At 37.0% G+C, this 20,799-nt stretch overlaps 1 protein-coding gene across 3 annotated transcripts in view; it reads left to right on the top strand.

The window, feature by feature from the left end:
- The window catches only part of LOC123378674 (neurabin-1-like), a 75,446-nt gene that overhangs the window by 33,282 nt on the left and 21,365 nt on the right, over positions 1-20,799 (top strand). For all 3 annotated transcript variants that reach the window (XM_045032749.1, XM_045032750.1, XR_006582703.1), the window contains exons 12-15: positions 69-402; positions 10,611-10,695; positions 12,905-12,976; positions 13,434-13,632. In XM_045032749.1, the coding sequence (XP_044888684.1) occupies positions 69-402; positions 10,611-10,695; positions 12,905-12,976; positions 13,434-13,632 (690 nt within the window). The remainder of the gene's footprint in view (positions 1-68; positions 403-10,610; positions 10,696-12,904; positions 12,977-13,433; positions 13,633-20,799) is intronic.

The following is a 20,799-nucleotide window of genomic DNA, read 5'->3' as shown; positions in this document are numbered from 1 at the left end:
AATGTTATGACTGCACAATTGAATACTATATTTACCATAACCTCTTTTATTTTAAAATATATTTATAGGATGAGGATATAGAGGATGCTATCCACAATAGAGAAATTGGTACAGCATGTCAAGTCAAGTCTTTAGAAGTAACAGAAAAGCTAACTTTATCCCAGTTGAATGATGCAGATCAAAGGATTGAAAAGTCTGAACCAGTGGAAAGCACAGAGAGTTTGTTAGAGTCAAGTCCTTCTGTTTCCACTCACTCTTCTCCTACACACAAACCAAACAATGAAAACAGCACGTGTACTACTTACTCTCCTCCCAGTGATGATGTAACTCCCAGTTCTCCTCAAGCATATTTCAAGAATGTTAGGCACAGAGAATCAAAAGGGAAAGGAAGAGAGGCCAAAGGTAAGTCATAAAGGTTTTTTGAGGGCCTTTGGGTCAAAATGCTCTATTTTTTTTTAATTAGTGTTGAACAGTAGCTATTCAATTATCTGCCTAGAAAAGGAAAAGCTACTTACTCTAATGTAAAATGTATTCTTAGTGTAAGATTAATTGTATGCTATGAGACGAGTTAGTTAAAAATTTTAGCAAGATAGTATTACTGTGATATTCAGGGTACCTATTCCATACTGTAGCAAGGTTAGGAAAGTTTTACAAAATGGAGATGTTGTGGGTTATGTTCTTTTGGAACAGGGTTTAGATACAGATGATTGAATAGTGGCAACCTCTGTGCAGAGGGGGGCAGGACTACTTAAAGTCCATATAATTAAAATGGTACTCTGACTTCAGTTCATGTCAGGCTTTGGGGTCACAACATGAGCATGAAGTTAGATGACAAAATCTAAGCGTTAGACACCTAGGGTACAGCTCTGTTTACTATTTTCTTGATACAACTCCTTTTTTATGGAGACTGGACTTTCTTATTCATCATATGTACAATATGTATCATACTAATTACTGTGTAATCTGCATCTAAAATGGAAAATGAAGATTTTGTTTAATACTTTAAAACTATGAAAAATAGTGCTCTACAAATATTAATTGAACCCTCATAGCATTATTAGGTTGATATATCTTCATTTTTTTCAGAAGGAGAAACTGAGACAGAATTTGTCTTGCCAAGGCCTGAGAGTCTGTATCAAAGTCATGGATTTCTAGCACAAAGTCCTGTGTTCAGTCTCCTTAGACCACGTCTCTCCCTCTGAAATATTTTCAAGTGTATATCCAAACATTGGTTTGCCTTAAGTTTATCACAGTATTTCAAGTTTTTAAAATAAGAGACTCGCCTAGCCAGAGTACCTTGATAGGCTTCTCATGCTAAAAGATCCATAAGCACTTTAGAAATCATGTACATATAGCACTGCTGAAAAATAGCAAGCTCCCTGCTAGGGTGGTCAGTTGCAGTCAGACAGCATGCTGTATATTAATGAAGTAGGGAAGGGGGAAGTTTTGACTAAGACTACTGGGATAAAATCCCCTTTTTCTTATATTAAGTGTCATAGGTTCTTTAGCATCTATACAGAGAGCAGATAGAAGCTTAAATTAAACACCTCCGTTTATCTATTTCCAAAGGGAGAGAGTCTCAAATGTATAATTCCAGGGAGTCTAAGACATTACCTCCACATAAGTAATAAAGGAGCCATGTCAGTTGTCCGGGTATGCAGAAGAGCTAATCTGTGGGTAATGTAGTAATGCATTTCAAGCATATTATTTGTCCTTAATAGAGTCTTAGATTCCAAGGCCAGAAAGGCCCATTGTGATAATCTAATGTGACCTCCTGTATAGTACCACAGAAGTTCCCTGAAATAATTCCTATTTGAATTAGAGTACATATTTTAGAAAAAATTATCTGTACACGTACTGCAAGTTTAGCTCATCATTTCCTTGGGCCATGACCTTAGAGTTATTCATTTAGCTGGTGTCAATTAACTCTTGCAAAGTTTCAGCAATGGCCTGACCTTTTCCAAAGGTGAGCTGAATGTTCAAGCAAAATAACAGGTTGTGAACATTCTGGTGAGTTACTGTATTAGGGCTTTCATGTTTTAGGATGCAAAGAATGTGAGAAGGCGGAACAGATTATAATCATGCTGCTCACTAATAGTCATAATTCAAGAGAAGTATATGGTCTTTTTCTCATAGAGTAATAGAAAAAGGAACCAGATTAAATATTTTGTAATGGAAGTATTTCCTTCACCAGTTAACAAGCTGTGTTAAGGCAGATAATGATTGCACTCTATTCCAATAGACTATTATTTTTATATCCTCAGCCAACAGCTGTTTTGTAATCTACTGATTCAGCATATCTCTGGAGTGCTAGCACTGAAGTGGTCTGTACACTTGGCTGTACAAAAATGGTCTTGTCATAGCGTATACATAATGTGCAAATGATTGTTTTTCTTCTGCACTGAACCATAAGCAGGTATTGTCACAGAGTACAGAAATTTCTCTTAGTGACCCGAGGAAGTGTTCAAGTGTTTGTCTTAAAACTGGTGGTGTTGTAGAGTTTAATGCCGTACATCAAAGATGATAGATTACTAATACTGCCAGTTTATTCTCTGGACAAAATGACATTAAATGGTACTTCAGTGGGCTGGATTCTAACTATCTAATGAAATTTAATGCCTACCAATTATATTTAATGGTGGAGGAACAATCTACCTCCTCCTATCCCATCCATACAGCTTGTATCAGTTGGTCTGCTTATTTTTTAAACAATTGCACTGCTCTTTCACATTTTGGAAAATGTTACCTTTCTTTATAAAATTCTCTTGGAGAAATAAATGTCTGTTTTTAAACTTTTTTGTTGCAAAATAACCTGGTTTAAAGTGCCATAAAGGAAACTAAGTCATGAGATGAGAAGTAAACTTCTGTCTTTCACTGGAAATTGTTGAAGGGAAAGGATAGAAAATAAGAGGTAGGAATAAATATACAGTGTTCAACATGGAATTAAATTCCTAGTATGGTGAACCTTGGAAGTATTTAATGTATTATCTGGAAGAGGATGAACAGTGAAGTGGAAAAATTTGCCAGTAACATTTTCTAAATTATTTAGAGTAATTTAAGATCTAAAAAAACATTAGGCAACTATGTAACATGGAGGCAGATACGTGCATGGTAAATGTGCCTAGAATGAAAAAATTTACTCACCTACTAAAAGAAAGGAAATTAACAATCTGTCCACTAATCCTCGATTGACCATATTGTACCTTCCACTATATACAGGCCTTGGGATGGCTGTAACATTTTCAGGTGATATTGGTTCTGTCTGCCTTCCAGAAGCTATTCCAAATCATAAAACACATTACTTAATAAAAACTTTCTATTTTAACACATTTATTAAAAAAAAAAAATTACGCACTGCCATAAAAGCGTAATATTTTAATGAAAAACACATATTTTGCCTTCCACTGAGTGGGCCAAATTGGCAGAGAGATTACTAGAATAAAGGAAATTAGCAGATAAGTAGTTTTTCCATTCTTGATAATTTTTCCACTGTTCCTCCCTGATAGACAAGTCGTGAGTAGTGGAAAATAAATTAGGGGGGAAGAGGTAAGGACAGATAGCCCTGATTGAAGCCTTTGAAATATCTACTTAGGGACTGTTGACTGGAACACCCTCCCGTCGATGCTTGAAGATCCATTTTGTAACATCTAGTGAATGTGATTTGAAAATCAAGTTGTTGCTTACCATATCGTATCCACTGAAGTCAATGCTTTTTTTTGCAAGAGATTTTCATTAACCTTCTTATATGGGCCCTGATCCTCTCAGGAAATGGGATAGACACATGTTTCAGCAATATAATATATCCTCTTCCTTACAGGAGTTTTTAATGACTGCTTTCCTTCATGCTTTGAGTAGTAGTAAAGGAATAGGGACATAGTTTCTTATATTCATTGCTTAGAGAGAGTGTTTCATCCGGCTTGTACCATGCTTTTTTTCCTGTTGGGCTGTATTAGAACAAAATGAAAGCAGTACAATATCTTGGGAAATACAGAGTGGAGTGTTCATTTTGAAGTTTAATCAGAAGCTGTTCTAAGAGCTACTTTGCCTCATGAAAATATGGTACAGTTCTTCCATGGAGAATGCAGTGGTTTCAGATATCTACCCAGCGGTTGTAGTTGCCAACAAGAAACGCATTTAATTATTAAAATTAATGGATCCAATAAATTGAGAGGTTCAGAGGAACTAAACATAAGGGTTTACAGTATTGTAGGGAGATCTCAAGTGGAAAAGATGGGCTGATGCAGAGGTTTTGTCAATTGAACTGCTCTTAAATTTGATAACATGGGGGATGGTAAGCCAAAGAAAAGTGGCAGTCTGAGTTGAAGACATTTCCTAGGGTGAAAAGCTGGACCCTTCTGAGTTGTATGTCAGGACTGTGCATACACCATCCTGAAGAAACTGTAAAATTGCTGGAATTTTCAGCTTCTTGGAATCAATATTTCTGTCTTTGTTCCAGTTTAAAAAATTGAATTCTGGTTCAGTTCCTTGCATACTAGACTTCCCCCACCTTTCCTCCTGGACTATCAATTTGGATAATTAACCATGTGATGTTGCACTCCATATTCTTTATGAAAATATGCTTATGATATGAATATGATATAACTGAGATCTACTTTATGCTAGATGGGTCTTGTAAGGTATCATTGGAAAGGCTATGATTTACTGAATCATAGAACTGGAAGGGACATTGAGAGGTCATCTACTCCAGTCACCTGCACTCAAGGCAGGACTAAGTATTATCTAGACCATCCCTGACAGGTGTTTGTCCAACCTGCTCTTAAAAATCCCCAATGATGGAGATTCCACGACCTCCCTAGGCAACTTATTCCAGTGCTTAACCACTCTGAGGAGTTAGGAAGTTTTTCCTAATGTCCAACCTAAACCGCCCTTGCTACAATTTAAGCCCATTGCTTCTTGTCCTATCCTCAGAGGTTAACAACAACAATTTTTCTCCCTCCTCCTTGTAACAGTCTTTTATGTACTTGAAAACTGTTATGTCCCTCTCAGTCTTCTCTTCTCCAGACTAAACAAACCCAATTTTTTTCAATCTTCCCTCATAGGTCATGTTTTCTAGATATTTTGTCATTTTTGTTGCTCTTCTCTGGACTTTCCCCGATCTGTCCACATCTGTTTTGAAATGTGGCTCTCAGAACTGGACGTAATACTCAGTTGAGGCCTAATCAGCGCGGAGTAGAGTGGAAGAATTACTTCTTGTATCTTGCTTACAATACTCCTGCTAATACATCCCAGAATGATGTTTGCTTTTTTTTTTTGCAACAGTGTTACACTGTTGACTCATATTTAGCTTGTGATCCACTATGATCCCCCCCAGATCCCTTTCTGCAGTACACCTTCCTAGACAGTCATTTCCCATTTTGTATGTGTGTAACTGATTGTTCCTTCCTAAGTGGAGTACTTTGCATTTGTCCTTATTGAATTTCTCCAGTTTGTCCAGATCATTATGAATTTTAATCCTATCTTTCAAAGCACTTGCAAGTCCTCCCGGGTTGGTATCATCGGCAAACTTTATAAGTGTACTCTGTATGCCATTATCTAAATCATTGATGAAGATATTGAACAGAACCGGAGCCAGAACTGATCCCTACGGGACCCCACTCATTATGCCCTTTCCAGCATGACTTTGAACCCCTGATAACTACTCTCTGGGAACGATTTTCCAACCAGTTATGCACCCTCCTTATAGTTTCCATCTAGGTCTTATTTCCCTAGTTTGTTTATGAAAAAGTCATGTGAGGCCGTATCAAAAGCCTTACTAAAGTCAAGATATACCACATCTACCGCTTCCTCCCGTCCACAAGACTTGTTACCCTGTCAAAGAAAGCTATCAGGTTGGTTTGACGCAATTTGTTCTTCACAAATCCATGCTGACTGTTACTTATCACCTTATTATCTTCTAGGTGTTTATAAATTGATTGCTTAGTTAATTGCTCCATTATCTTTCCGGGTACAGAAGTTGAAGCTGACTGGTCTGTAATTCCCCAGGTTGTCCTTATTACCCTTTTTGGTACTATATTTGCCCTTTTCCATTCTTCTGGGATGTCTCCTATCTTCCATGACTTTTCAAAGATAATTGCTAATGGCTCAGATATCTCCTCAGTCAGCTCTTTGAGTATTCCAGGATGTGATCATGTGATTATCCAGTTTGTATGCATGTATCATTTTTGTATCTAAAGTTAGAAATATGGACTACGTAACAATTACAACTGGATGGGAAGACACCCACCAGACGACAGGCCATCAAATTTAATGAGCCATCAGGAAGGAAAAACAAAACCATGAAGATACTAATCTCTTTCCCTCCTGGGAGGCATCTAGGGACATAACTGTGACACTACTATGTTAGGTGATCTTGTCATTACCTGGGACTTCTTGTAACTTTCCAGTGGAAGGTAAGGGCGGGGTGAAGTTTGGGAAACAAAGGATTCCTGCCTTGTGTAAATCTTATTTAAGGGTGGAGAGGAAGGCAAACGGGAATCCTCTTCTCTGTGGCTTGTCTGACCAAGAAGAAAGACTGCTAAAGCCACCTGAGGGGAAGGTGCAGGGGAGTCCAGACTGAGATGGGTCCAGTCTGAAATGAAATATAACTGGAACTCTGAACCACAGAAAGTTTGCAACCTGCCTAAAATAACATTTAGGGTAAGAAATTACATTTTGTAACCTGTTTCTTAAGTATATTGAGCTTAGCTTGTGTACTTTCGTTTATTTGCTCAGTAATCTGCTTTGTTTTGTTTGTTACCGCTTTTACCACTTAAAATTCACCTTTTTTAGTTAATAAACTTATTTCTTGTTTATAATATAACTCAGTTTATGTAATTTCTAACTGCCATGGCAAGAAATTGTGTACATCTTCCTCCATGTTGAGGGAGGAGGCGAATTTCATAAAACCCTTGGTTTTGTACCCCTTAAAGGGAGTGGGCACCAGAGTGTTGGTGCAAGCCGCTAAGGCTGAATCCTTCCAGAGAGGATCTCTGTCTCTCCTGTGCAGCTGGGCGTGGCCCTGCCTGTGTGCTTGGCTGGAAGAGGCTTGAGAGCCTAGCCCAGCAAGACGAGGCAAAGGGGACGCTGGCTGGCAGAATAGGCTGACTCAGTGGTATCGCAGCACATCTGGTGGCATTCAGAGGGGAAGCAAACCATCACAAACCATCTCTAAGATTTTTGCTGTCTGCTTCCAAGACATTTGACATAGAGCTTCTGAACAGGGGTTATGTATTGGATATAGAAAAGGCCTTATCTAACAGTACCAAGATCCAATAAACCTGGTGATCTTCGTGCATGAGGAACCACTAGGATTGCCATTGCTTTTTCTCTTTTTATTTTTATTTTTATTTATTTATTTTTAGTGATCCTGTGCAAAATTTGGAAAAGCATGTGAACAGTGAAGTAGCAAATTTTGCAGGTGATACAGTTACTTAGGTTAGTCAAGACAAGAGGAAGACTGAGGAATTTGAGAGGACTGATAATGCTATCTGAATGGAGAGCATGATGGCAAATAAAATTCACCATTGACAAATGTAAGGTTATAAACATTGGAAAGAATAATTACCACTATTCATACACCTCAGTGGGTTCTAAATTTAACTGTAACTGCTTAGGAGAAATACCTGTATGTCATTGTGGACATCCAGCCCAATGAAAATCTCTACTCAATGCACGGTGATCAAAAAAGCTAACAAAATTTTAGGGTACTTGAAGAATTGAGTAGACTTATAATGGCATTTAATATTTTCAGTATAAGTCAGTTGTGAAGGCTCACTGGACTACTGTGTTTAGTTCTGCTCATTTCATATCAGAAAAGATATTGCAGAATTAAAAGGGACTTAGAGAAAGGTGACAAATGATTACAGGCATGGAAAAACTTCCATGTGAGGAGACACTGGGGCTCTTTATTTTAGAGAAGACCATGATAGAACTTTGCAAAACCATTAATAGCATAGGGAAAATAAATAGAGCACTCCTATGAACCTATTACATGGCATAAGAACAAAGGGTCAGTCAATGAAACTGAAAGGCAGACAATTTGAAATTGATAAAAGAAAATACCTTTTTTACAATCCATAATGAACCTGAGGAACTTATTGCTATAAGTTGTCACTGAGGTGAGGAGTTTAGGGGATTTAAAAAAAAAATCAAATGGTTATTGGGGAAATGGGAATATCCACAGTTTCATTAGCTAGACTTTAAACATTTTTTAGAGGGAGTGTAAACCCTTATAGTTCAAGGCATAAGCCAACAACTGATAAGATTTTATGACAAAACTTCCCATATGAGCTGGTTATACCATGGTTGTAGTTGTCAGCACCTTCTCTTTTAGCATCTGGTACTAGCTACTGTCATAGGCAAGGTACTGGACTGAATGGACCACTGATTTGTTTTAGTGTGGCAGTTCCAATGTACTAGTTAGTTAAATCAATGGCAAAACAACTTTTTTGAGGCTCTGACTTAGAGGGTTACCCTTATTCAAGCTTTACAAATACAAATTAAACCTAAATATTTCCTACATTTAAAAAAAAAATGCTAAGGTTAAGTGAATTTCCTTACAAACTTTTAAAATCAGTCGACTGTTTTATATTAAAGCAATTTGAGTCGCTGATTTTAATCACGATTTAAATCAGCAATCAGGAAACCTCGATTTAAACCATTATTTTAATCATGATTTGAATTTATACTTTTTAGCTATTTTCCTAAAGAAAGGTTGAGTGTCATTGCATGGTAACCATTAAAACATGTTGATTTCAGTGGATTAAATATGGTCTTTATACTACATTTGGTGCATCTTTTTGCTAAGCAGGAGGAGTCACTATATACACATTTATTTAAGCAATTATATAGTTACATTTACATTTATTCAGACTCATAAATTTGACATTAAAATGTAAAATTAAATTTTATACTAGAAAATGTTGACAGCATTTCTTAATTACAACATTTTTTTTTACTTGTGATTTGTGTCAAGTTCTAGTTGGGTGAAAATTCAATTAAAAATGAACAAGAACAACATTTTTTTATTAAATAAGTGCTTTCAGTGTTCTGGGAAGCAAAAGAGAAGTTTATCAAAACATGTTTTGCATTTAAAAACTGATCAAACACAGGAATTATTATCTGTACTTAGTGAATTGAGCTGATTATTTCTGGTCACTGAGTCCTTCAAGATTTTAGAACTAGTAGGTCTCATCTTCACACCTAGCTTTTATGAACTAGGTGTTGAACTGAGTTAGTTGAATAAACTGACATGAAGAAAATACTCTGTGCACCTGCAAAAGATACTACTGCTATCAAAAACTGGTTTAGCACTTCAGCAGACTCTGGTTCCAGGTACTTAGCCAGTGACTTCTATCAGTTTAGTGGTTTGACTTTCATTAACATATATGCAGCAGATATGTACTACCCAATATTATTTTTGTATTTAATTTAAATAATTTTAATATATTATCAATTTCAAATTTATAATGTTTAGTTTAAAAAAGTAAAATTTTATTTAATTTTTTTAAAATCTATTTTTAAATTATTGATTTTTTTTTAATCTATTCTAATATAAAAGCAATAGTATCTTAAATTCAGGCAACATTCACCCAACAAAATACCCATCTCCTTGTCATTAGTTCATGAATGATATTGAATCACACCCCCATACCAGTGCTTTCGCTAGTGTGCTCACTTTCAATTAAAATATTTTCCAAACAGCTTTATTATGCTATTTGCAGCTTTTAATACCTAGTACAGCTTATTTTCTCTGTGTGTGTATTAGCTTAGGTGTGTGACAGATAATGTGAATTGGAAGCATATATCTTGGGAGGAGGAGAAGCCATTCTGAAGCAATTTTCTCTTTGTATCCCCTTTAAAGTAACACTTGAGTAAAACAAATTTAAGATGACAGAGTTTATCATATGGAGGAACTAAAATATGCTACTTACCAAAAACAATGTTACTGACAAATGGCAGTATAGCAGAATCGGAATGAAAGGAAAACAGAAGGAAAATCTCTTGTCGGTATATCTATATGCTAATTCAGTAAAATTATGGTGTAAAATATCTCCTTTCTTTATGGCTAACCTAAAGGGTTAATATTTACCCAACAATTTGGGTGCTTACAGCCTTGTCTTTATGATTATTAAAACTACATCTGATTGAAAATATCTAAGGAAATGGCACAGATGAGTATAGCTTGAGAAAATGGAATACAGACTGAAGGAATGGTGAGGCAACCTTAACTTTGGATTTTCCTGGACTCTGTGGGTATAAAACTTAAGCTTCCATTAACAATTTTTTTGAGAGAATACATTACAAAATGTAATTTTTAAGACATTCTTGTATCAAAACAAGGTGGCAGGAATTTAAGGATTTTACATCAATAATTGCATTTTTTTTTAAATGGGAAGTTGAAAGATCTATCCCCTTCCTGCAGTTAACACTAGTTTTTTCACTTCTGTAGCTGTACAGTGGATGTGAATTAATTACTGTGAACTTATACTTTTGAGTTCCTTTTTAAATTTTGTTGTGGTTGGGAAGGGCATGCATCTTAACAATACACTCAAAGCTTACAGATTGCTTTAGTAAGTTTACAGAATATTTATTTTTCTTTTTTCACATAGATGACAAGAGAAATGAAGACAAGACAGGAGAAACAAACGATGTTGCATCATCAGGAAAGGCCAAAAGGAGATTTCCAGATTTTGGGTAAGAGACTTATGAGTTGGTGGAGGAATAAGTAGCTTTAAATATTACTTATGCTAAGTTATCATCTTCTTTAAATAGAAAATATCGTGAAACATACTTTTCCTGTGCATTTGTGATACTCTTTCTCCCGCTCCTCCCTTGCCCCCAAGATACTGTCTCCAAATTCCTAAATTCCTTTAGCTAGCAGTCTACTACGAGGCCTTGTAATTGGAATGAGTACACTTTGGATCCTCATTAAAGGATTTATTGGAGAGCAAGTCTGGTGCCAGCAGCTGCGGTAATTCCAGCTCCAATAGCGTATATTAATACCCACTTGGTCCTTGTCCACTTTCACTCTGGTGCTTGGCATGGTAGAATTACCAAAACAAAATGTGTAAACACATGCATAGAGTTTGTGGGACAGTGTACTTATAACATAATTGTGTTATATGTATTATGGAGGTGCCAGCTGCAGCTCCATAATACGTACGCACAAAATTATATGTTTTGCATTTAAAACAGGGACTTATCCTCTTTGTTATGTAAGAAAAATAATATAATATGCCCTCCCCAAAATTACAGCATTTACTCTGAGTAAAAAATTAATTTTCTGAGAATTTAAAGTAAATCCATTAATTTCAGTTAAATTCACTTTTTAAAATAAATCAATTAAGAAAATTAACCCCTTAATGCAGACACTTTTTCTCCTGAATGATCTTAGTATCTGAATAATGCATCCTCTTCAAACATTTCAAATATTTTTTAGGATTAGTGATCACTTTTTGCCTTTAAGCAGAGGCTGGAGAGTGGTTTGTCAGAGAATTCCTCAAAGAATTGCCTTCTTTCAAAACAGCTGCCATCTTATTGTTTGCAGTGGTGTTGTAGCAGTATAACTGAAGAAGAGCTTGAAAGCTTGTCTCTTTCACCAACAGAAGTTGGTCCATTAAAAGATTTTACCTCACTCACCTTGTCTCTCTAATTTTATTATGATTATTATTAATGGAACTGAAGCCATGGACTGCCCTTAGCAAATATGGCCATTGCTTCCATTTACTTTATTACCCCCATGATATGATGTTAGCAAATGGTTTTTAAAAAAATAAATTTAATCTAAAATTAGACTAAACACTAAAATGCCTGAACCATAAGATTGTTGCATGGCAACACTACAGAGCAGAGTTATGCTTGGTTGAGTGTTTTAATTGTTTATTTTCGTATCTTACCATGTTCAAAATGTAACCTTTTTGCTGGAGCCAGGAGCCCAATATTTTCTGTTTCTCTGCTTGGTTCTACCTCTTTTGCAGATGCCTATTTTGCCCTACCTTTCTTCACGTGGATGGGATTAGATTATAATGCACGCTCACTACACTGTTCCACAGAGGCAGGCAGCAGGGTTACCAGGGAGTCAAATCTGCAGTCCAGTTTAAGGCTGGGAAGAGAGGATCGGGGGAGAATCATAAGTATAGATTAAGGTGTTGGCTTGCTGGGAGGATGGTGCATCAGCTGAGATTTGGGGAGATGGGGAAAACCGCTGACAAGGCCAGCTATAAGCGTCCCCCTTTCCCTGGTACTTTGGAGGGCAACGCAGCCAAGCCACCTATCCAGCATAGCAGGAAACTGAAGATGCAGTCAGACTGACTGGAGAGCATAGCAAAAGAAAACCCCCACCCCCATCCTTGAAAGTAAGCAACAAATTTCACATCAAGTGGCATTTTAAAGTTTGGGTCATTAAATATATGGAAATAGAGTAAATGGTGCTGTGGAACGTAGGGGTTGCTCACATGGAATTTGGTACCATTGTGAAATGGAGTACATAGGCCCTGAGTCCAACACATTTTTTCCCTTTAACTGGTTTTCTCTTTGTTGACCTCCTCTATCCCCCAATGGTAAACGTATTAGTACTGGTATTTTTATCCATTAGATAGTAAACTGCTTGGGGCTGGGACCTTGTATCTATTTCTTTAGCATATACAATCCTGTAGGTGATTCATTAAATCTTTTCCTTCCTTCTTGTAAGTCTTTGCCTGTATGTAGTAATGCACCTTAAATCACATGAAAGATATTCTGCAAAATTGGGCTCCACTGTGTGTAGTATTTTAAATGACTTTTATGAATGTGTTATGAATTAAATTTGTATTAATGCATAACAAATATTTAACTCCTTTTCATATAAAGCATTAAATTGTAGTAATTATATTTTTAAAAAGCTTATTTATTTATTTTACTTCAGAGGTTTACGGAAATCTGGTGGTAAAGGCAAGAAACAAGAGAAGGAAAATCCAAGGAGCTCTCTGGATAGCCGGTATTTTTTATAAATATATATTGCATTCTTAAAAATAATTAACTACCATTACTGTGTATTCTTAAGGCTCAAGTACATGTTCGTATAAGCGCAATTAAATATTGCATAAATCAGTACATTGATGGGAAGATGGGCTTCTATGCTTATGAAATAAGGAAAATCGTTTTACATGTTAGAATTCGTTTCATAATATGAGTAATTATTCTGCTTGCAAGCAAAAAATATATTGTATTGTAGCAAGAAAAGCCACTTCGGGAGTAATTCTCAGTAGTCCCAGGATACTGGTTTGAAAGTGTTAAGCCATCTTGAATGTTTTTAAAGCTGTTAAATAACTCAGCAATTATTTTTATATTAACCCTCTAAGATACATACATTTTTGATTAATATGCCATTTAGACAGTTATTAAAGACAATATAGCAGGTTATTGCAAGACAATTATCATTCCATTTATTTCAGAGGCTCCCGAGAGTTATTGGAAGACTCTGGCAACAATCAATCTGCATCAGATTCAGACTCTCCTGTTCCTACTTGCATACCTTTCTCTTGGTTTGGGGACAGTCACAAAGAGCCTCAGGTTTCCAGTAGCAGCCTAACCTTTTCTCAGAGTGGCCAGACCACTGTATTCGAACAGGGTCAAGAGAAAAACAGAAGCAAGGTAAACGTACACAAATAAGCTATATTTTGAACATTTGGGTTTGATATGGTTTTACTCATTCAGGGTCCAAGTTCTAAGTATTTAGGATCTTGAAAACTAATACTTTAAGTGTTTTCAGATAGTAAGAGAAATGATTACAATATTCTGTAAGTAATTGAGAGCCAACATTTGAATTCGTATAAAATAAGCATGTGGTGAGACTTATCCTCCAAATTCTAACTTTACTTTGTATTTTGCCAAGGAATTAAATAGGTCCTGCTCAGAAACAATGTATTTTGTTTTGTGTTCCTTCAGCTGGTTGTGCACAAATTAACAGTTTCTTAAACTGTGCATATTTTTGAGGGCCACCTAATTTTATGTAGAAGAAAAGGAAGGAAAATAAAATGGTGCCTGTTGACTTCAGCATTCATAAAGGGCTGAGATAGCAGAGCAGAGGAAACTATATATGCCAGAAGGAAAAATAAAATAAATTTTACTTAAACTTTCAAGTACAGAAAGTAAAACTTGAAAATGGGTAAACTTTTTCAAGTGTTTATTTTGAAAATGGGTGCTAAGCTCCTACGTGCTTTTGAAAAATTCACCCAATGTCTTTTAAATACCTTAAACTGGGGTTCTCAATTTGAGGTTATAAACAGGTGTAGGGAATTGTGACCACCTAGCCCTTCCCACATTGCTAAATTGGGGAGTGGGGATGGGAAGTGCTGTCTTAAATCATTGACAGTGCTATTTTGAAAGTTACTACTGAGCAGGGCCGGCTCCAGACCCCAGCGCGCCAAGCGTGCGCGTGGGGCGGCATTTTAACGGGAGGGTGGCAGGTGGGTCCGGCGGACCTTCCGCAGTCATGCCTGCGGGAGGTCCAACGGAGCCGCGGGACGACTGGACCTCCCGCAGGCATGACTGCGGCGGGTGCGCTGGTCCCGTGGCTCGTGTGGACCTCCCGCAGGCATGCCTGCGGAAGCTCCACCGTAGGTGCGGGACCAGCGGCACGTCTGCGGAAGGTCCCGTGGAGGCGCAGGACCAGCACCTGGCAGCGCGAGCAGCGCGTCGCCCTGCTTGGGGCGGCGGAATTCGTAGAGCTGCCCCTGCTACTGAGTAATTCTACTAATGATTTAGTGAGTTTAAAAAAAAAAGCTTTTCGTACATTCTATAAAAAATGACACTACATAATTCAAATTACTACTATCAAGTTTCCGTCTTGACAGTCTGATCTATTTGGGTAAGCGTATTGTTAGGCTTAGTGGAAGCAGAGGTCCTGGGAAGAAATAACTGAAATTTACTAAAAATTCTGATAATGTCCCATTAAGTAGTTTTCATTTGGCTATAGTGAATGTAATTTCCATAAAATACTGGTTGTTGTCTAAACACATTTAAAAATAGATACACAAACAATACTAATCACTAAATTCCATTTTTAATTTACCCTTTTGTTATCTTTATTCCTGTGTTCCCTTTGGATTTTTTCTTGTCGGAGACTATAAACTATTCAAATATTAAACTTACACAAAATTCAGTTTTAATTCCTACAACTGATTTTTTGTCGTCAGTCCTCTACAGTGGGCTTTCACATTCTACTTTATACCACTTGATCTAGGCCCATATGGAACATATAGAACAGAGTTTTTTCTATACTATAGTATAGGGAAGCCTCTGATAAATGTGTGGAGTTTGCTCAGAACATAGTGCTGGCTTTCCTTGTCTAGTTGCTAGTTACATGAAAATACAGTTAAAATATATTAAAAACTGTTCTGATGTTTTTCACGTAAGGAATTGCAGTAGTTGTCACAGGACTCTGTTAAGGGGTCTGCATACTTAAAAGTGGGAGGGGAAGTGGTCTGTGAGTTTATAAGTAGGATGGGAAGTGTTTTATTGCAAGATAGCTCTCTCTGTGTCTGTCTTCTGTCTCTCATGTTAACATCTGGTCCTTACCATGAAAAGTTTGAGAATCCCTAAAGTGGAACATGTTGGCATTTTAGTTTAAAGAATGTTGTGCCGTATTATATTTTTTTGTTTGTTTCGTTTGTGGAACTTGTGTATCTTTGTTCTTCTCCAGCCATCTATTGTATCTGTGTAGTGGGAGCCATAATATCGCCCTTTCTCTCCCACCCCCAGGGATGCTTCTCCAAATGAGCTAGGGCTTTGGGGTCACCAGGCCCTCTGTTAGAGTGAGTGTGTGTAAATCCTGGTGAATATTAGGTTATTTTTAATGTATAATTTATAAGGGATTTACAATTGATATCTCTTTATGATATTGCAAAACTCTCTATAAACAAGAAATGATAGAATTTGCCTGAAGTGTTTGTGTACCAGTAGTGTCCAGCAGTTCAGCATTTCATGAACCATTTGAGGCATGATAAACGTGAGGTTCTGTCTATGTAACCCTTCCCCCTGGAGTAATAGTTTTATTGATAGGTGGCAGAAGGCCCAGTGCTGTGATGTGCCAGCACATGCCCCACTTAAAGCATGCTCAGGTAGAGGATGCTGAGCCTGTTCTCACCTGTTTTGACTTCACTTTCTGTGCCTCTGGGGATCTCTCATCTCTTCCCCTCCAGACCCCCAACTGATTCTCCTCCACCCTATACCTTTTCATCCTGTTCATTATCACTTTCAGCTTTTCCAATAGATTGTGTCCCACTGCCAACTGATTCCACCTCCCATTCCCTTCTCTCATACCTCAGTCTTGATGGTTGCTCTTGGCTCTTTTCTTGGCCTAGGAGACAGTTTTTTCTGCCTGGAGGGCACAGCAGTCTTTAGCTAGTCATTAGCCTATGCTGTAGAGGCCCCTAGTGGTGGAAGTTGACACCGATTCTTTGACGGTTACCTGTGTACTGACTGGCCCTAAATCCACACTCAGTGGGATACCAAATATTGTAACAGTCCCACCAAGATCAGCTTTGTGGTCTCTTCTTCTGGCTTAGTGGAACTACTGACTCAGGCAGTTAGTAATCAAATTGAATTAACTGAATTACAAATAGTAAGGTTTTGGACAAATAAACCTAATTTTAGAAGAAAGTGAAATTTAAGATAGAGATGTAGCTGAGTTGAGTATCCAGTTTTGCATGTTGTCATTTAAGTAACACACAAAATAGACCAATTTCCCATTACACCTTTTCCAGGGGAATAATATTGTTGCAGTTGGTTGTGTATATTTATTACAGATTGGTAATAATTTTACAGCCATTGTGGAGAATTCATCAAAATATACTGTTTAAAAGAAATAGTGGAATGTAGAAACTCCTGAAAGTATGGTAAGAACTATTTCTGATTATTCTCTTGTGTGAAAATCTGTAAATGTAGCAGTGTATATAACTGATATAAATGATAGTGTATATAACTACTCTAGCGTTAGGATTTTATTTCACTAATGTACAGAATTACAATTTACCATGTAATAGCAATTTTTCTAAATTGAAGAGAAGTTAATGTTTGTGAAAGGTGGTCACTTTGTAGACTTATTGTATTCTCAGGCATAGCAAGGGCATCAGTAGTACAAACTTTCCTACACTGTCCTACCAATGCTTCAACTGTCTGTTCAGTAGTTTGCCCTTTGAGATTGACAAGTTACTCAGTGTTCTTCCTAATACTACTTTACTTACAGTCCTTTCCTGTGGTAGAGCCCGTGGTGTGTATATACCATTCACATAGCTAATTTTTTTAGATAATAATTAACTTCAATAGTGTTTGCTGTAACTTAGATATTTTGGCACTGCCTCCTAAGCTTCTAGCCAGGCACAAAACTATTCCACACATTACCAAACAATACTGTATTGCTATGAAAAACACTGTAGTGTCATATATTTATATATTATCATCTTACTAAATTCCTTAATCTTTATGGAACAAATGTGAAATGAGATCATTTACACCACTCCAGAGTTCTTGCAGAATTTTTTTTTCCTGAGCATTTATGCAGGAAGGATAGTTCTCCTAATGAGGTGTAAACTTTTAGTGAAATTTATTGTTTACTTAGAATTTTCCTCCTCTTTCCTGTGAACATATTGAGAGTCACATTAAGCATTTGCAGGCAATCATAGAATATCAGGGTCGGAAGGGACCTCAGGAGATCATCTAGTCCAACCCCCTGCTCAAAGCAAGACCAATCCCCAACTAAATCATCCCAGCCAGGACTTTGTCAAGCCTGACCCTAAAAACTCCTAAGGAAGGAGATTCCACCACCTCCCTGGGTAACCCATTCCAGTGCTTTACCACCCTCCTAGTGAAAAAGTTTTTCCTAATATCCAACCTAAACCTCCCCCACTGCAACTTGAGACCATTACTCCTTGTTCTGTCATCTGGAACCACTGAGAACAGTCTAGATCCATCCTCTTTGGAACCCCCTTTCAGGTAGTTGAAAGCAGCTATCAAATCCCCCACCCCATTCTTCTCTTCTGCAGACTAAACAATCCCAGTTCCCTCAGCCTCTCCTCATAAGTCACGTGCTCCAGCCCCCTAATCATTTTTGTTGCTCTCTGCTGGAGTCTTTCCAATTTTTCCACATCCTTCTTGTAGTGTGGGGCCCAAAACTGGACACGCTACTCCAGATGAGGCCTCACCAATGTCGAATAGAGGGAAATGATCACATCCCTTGATCTGCTGGCAATGCCCCTACTTATACAGCCCAAAATGCTACTAGTCGTCTTGGCAACAAGGGCACACTGTCAACTCATATCCAGCTTCTCGTCCACTGTAACCCCGAGGTCCTTTTCTGCAGAACTGCTGCCCAGCCATTCGGTCCCTAGTCTGTAGCAGTGCATGGGATTCTTCCGTCCTAAGTGCAGGACTCTGCACTCGTCCATGTTGAACCTCATCAGATTTCTTTTGGCCCAATCCTCTAATTTGTCTAGGTCCCTCTGTATCCTATCCCTACCCTCCAGCGTATCTACCACTCCTCCCAGTTTAGTGTCATCTGCAAACTTCCTGAGGGTGCAGTCCATGCCATCCTCCAGATCATTAATCAACTATTAAAATGTATGGAGTCAAATCTTTCTACAGAACCCAGCACAAAGGAACATTGATCTGATTAGGGCCACTGGACACAGCTATGATGCAACTAATTAGGGCTGTAAAATGATTTTTAAAAATCGCAATTAGTCACAAGATTAAAAAACAGTTGTGATTAATTGCAGTTTTAATTGAACTGTTAAACAATAATAGAATGCCAATTTAAATTTATTATAAATATTTTTGGATGTTTTCTACATTTTTCAAATGTTTATCAATTACAACACAGAATACAGTGTACAGTGCTCACTTTATATTATAATTTTTATTACAAATATTTGCACTGTAAAAAATAACTTTTTTCAGTTGATCTCATACAAGTACTGTAGTGCAATCACATTATTGTGAAAGTGCAACTTACAAAGGTAGATTTTTATTTTTTCTACATAACTGCACTCAAAATGTAAAACTTTAGAACCTACAAGCCAAAGCATGAAGGGGCATAGGAATGTTTAGCTTTTCTGGCACGTAAATACCTTGCAACACCCGCTACAACACTGCCATTCAAATCCCTATATTCGCTTTCAGGCAACATTATAAATAAGAAGCGGGAAGTGTTATCTCCCATAAAAGTCAACTAACTTGTTTGTCTTAGTGGTTGGCTGAACAAGAAGTAGGACTGAATGGTGACTTGGTAGGACAGTATGAGGTGTAATGAAAAATATTATTTCTTTTGTCCATCTTTTTTTAGTGCAAATATTTGTAATCAAAATAATATTAAATGAGCACTGTACACTTTGTATTTTGTATTTGTAATTGATATCAACATATTTGAAAATGTAGAAAAGCATTCAAAAATATTTATAATAAATTTAAATTGGAATTCTATTATTGTTTAACAGTTCAATTAAAACTGCAATTAATCTCAACTATTTTTAATATAATTTGTTTTGCATTAATTGTATGCATTAACTACAATTAATTGACAGCCCTACCAAAAATAGTGTATTTATTAACTACTATACACTGTATAATCTGAAAACTACTTGCTTTTCAAACTAAATTCAGAACATACTTTTTGTCAGTTTAACCACTAGTGACTGGACTGTTGTGTTTTTAAAAAAAACACTTAAATGAAAACAGTGTACATCAAAAGGCTTTTTTCAGACCACTTAATTCTCTTAGTAGAATGAGCACAGTTGCACTACAAAGACTCTTCTGTCAATGCTCTGCACCACTCTTAATTGATGATACTATGGATAGCATTCTGCACCCTCACTTACAAATCCTGAACAGGAAGTTGCCTCTAAACTTACTAGGAAGGTAAGGAAGATGCTACTGGGGATGATGATGTTCTCTTGGAGAGAGAGACTCCCAAATAGTCTCTTCCTCTACTGGTTGGAATTGCTTTGGTAAAAGGAGGCAGTAGTAATCAGATTGTAGAATTATAGATAACATTTTATGTATCTGGAAGCCTATAACAGACCTTAAAATCTAAAATAACTAGTAAAATCAGAGATGTGACCTGATACTAAGAGCAGCCCCTACTAAGAAGCATATACAGATTTTAAAATATATCCCACCCTCCCGCTTACATCCCCCCCCCCCAAAAAAAAAAGAAAAAAGAAAGGAAATGGTAGGAAAATCCCAGTGTGAGAGAGAACTATGTTAATAAGATATTAAGGTTGGAGTACATATCAGTAATACCAGGTAAAATACAACACAAGGATGAAGTAATTATCCCCAAAACAAGCATTATAAACTCTGGATATTCAGCGTTAAAGCTAACCTTAAAAAATCCATACACTCAAGTAGGTAAATGTATAAGTAAAGCACCCAAACAACCTTAACTCAGTCCAATGACACCGTAAAGAAAAGAAATTAGGAAAAATGTCTTAACAAATCAGTTTAGTTTAGTCTGTGGCCTAAGACATTAATTATAAGTATATGGTTATTGCATGACATCCCTACCAATTAGAGTTGACTCAGGATAGGCTTTAAAAACAAAGGAGTCTTAATTTGATAAATAACACAAAGGAGGCCCAGTGGTGAGATTTTAAAAAAAAAAAAAAGTGTCTTGGTCAAAGCAATGTATAAGACCTGTGTCCTTGACACAAGCATTTTGCACTGACCAGAGAAAGGTGAAATGGTGTCAAGACCAAAGTGATGGAGGTTGCAGTAATCAGAATAGAAAAGATGCTGTTAAATATATACAATAATATACTATGG

Source organism: Mauremys mutica, chromosome 10, assembly GCF_020497125.1.
Source record: "Mauremys mutica isolate MM-2020 ecotype Southern chromosome 10, ASM2049712v1, whole genome shotgun sequence".
Taxonomy (NCBI): Eukaryota; Metazoa; Chordata; order Testudines; family Geoemydidae; genus Mauremys; species Mauremys mutica.
Note: the sequence above shows the minus strand (reverse complement) of the source record. Positions and strands in the feature narration are given on the sequence as shown.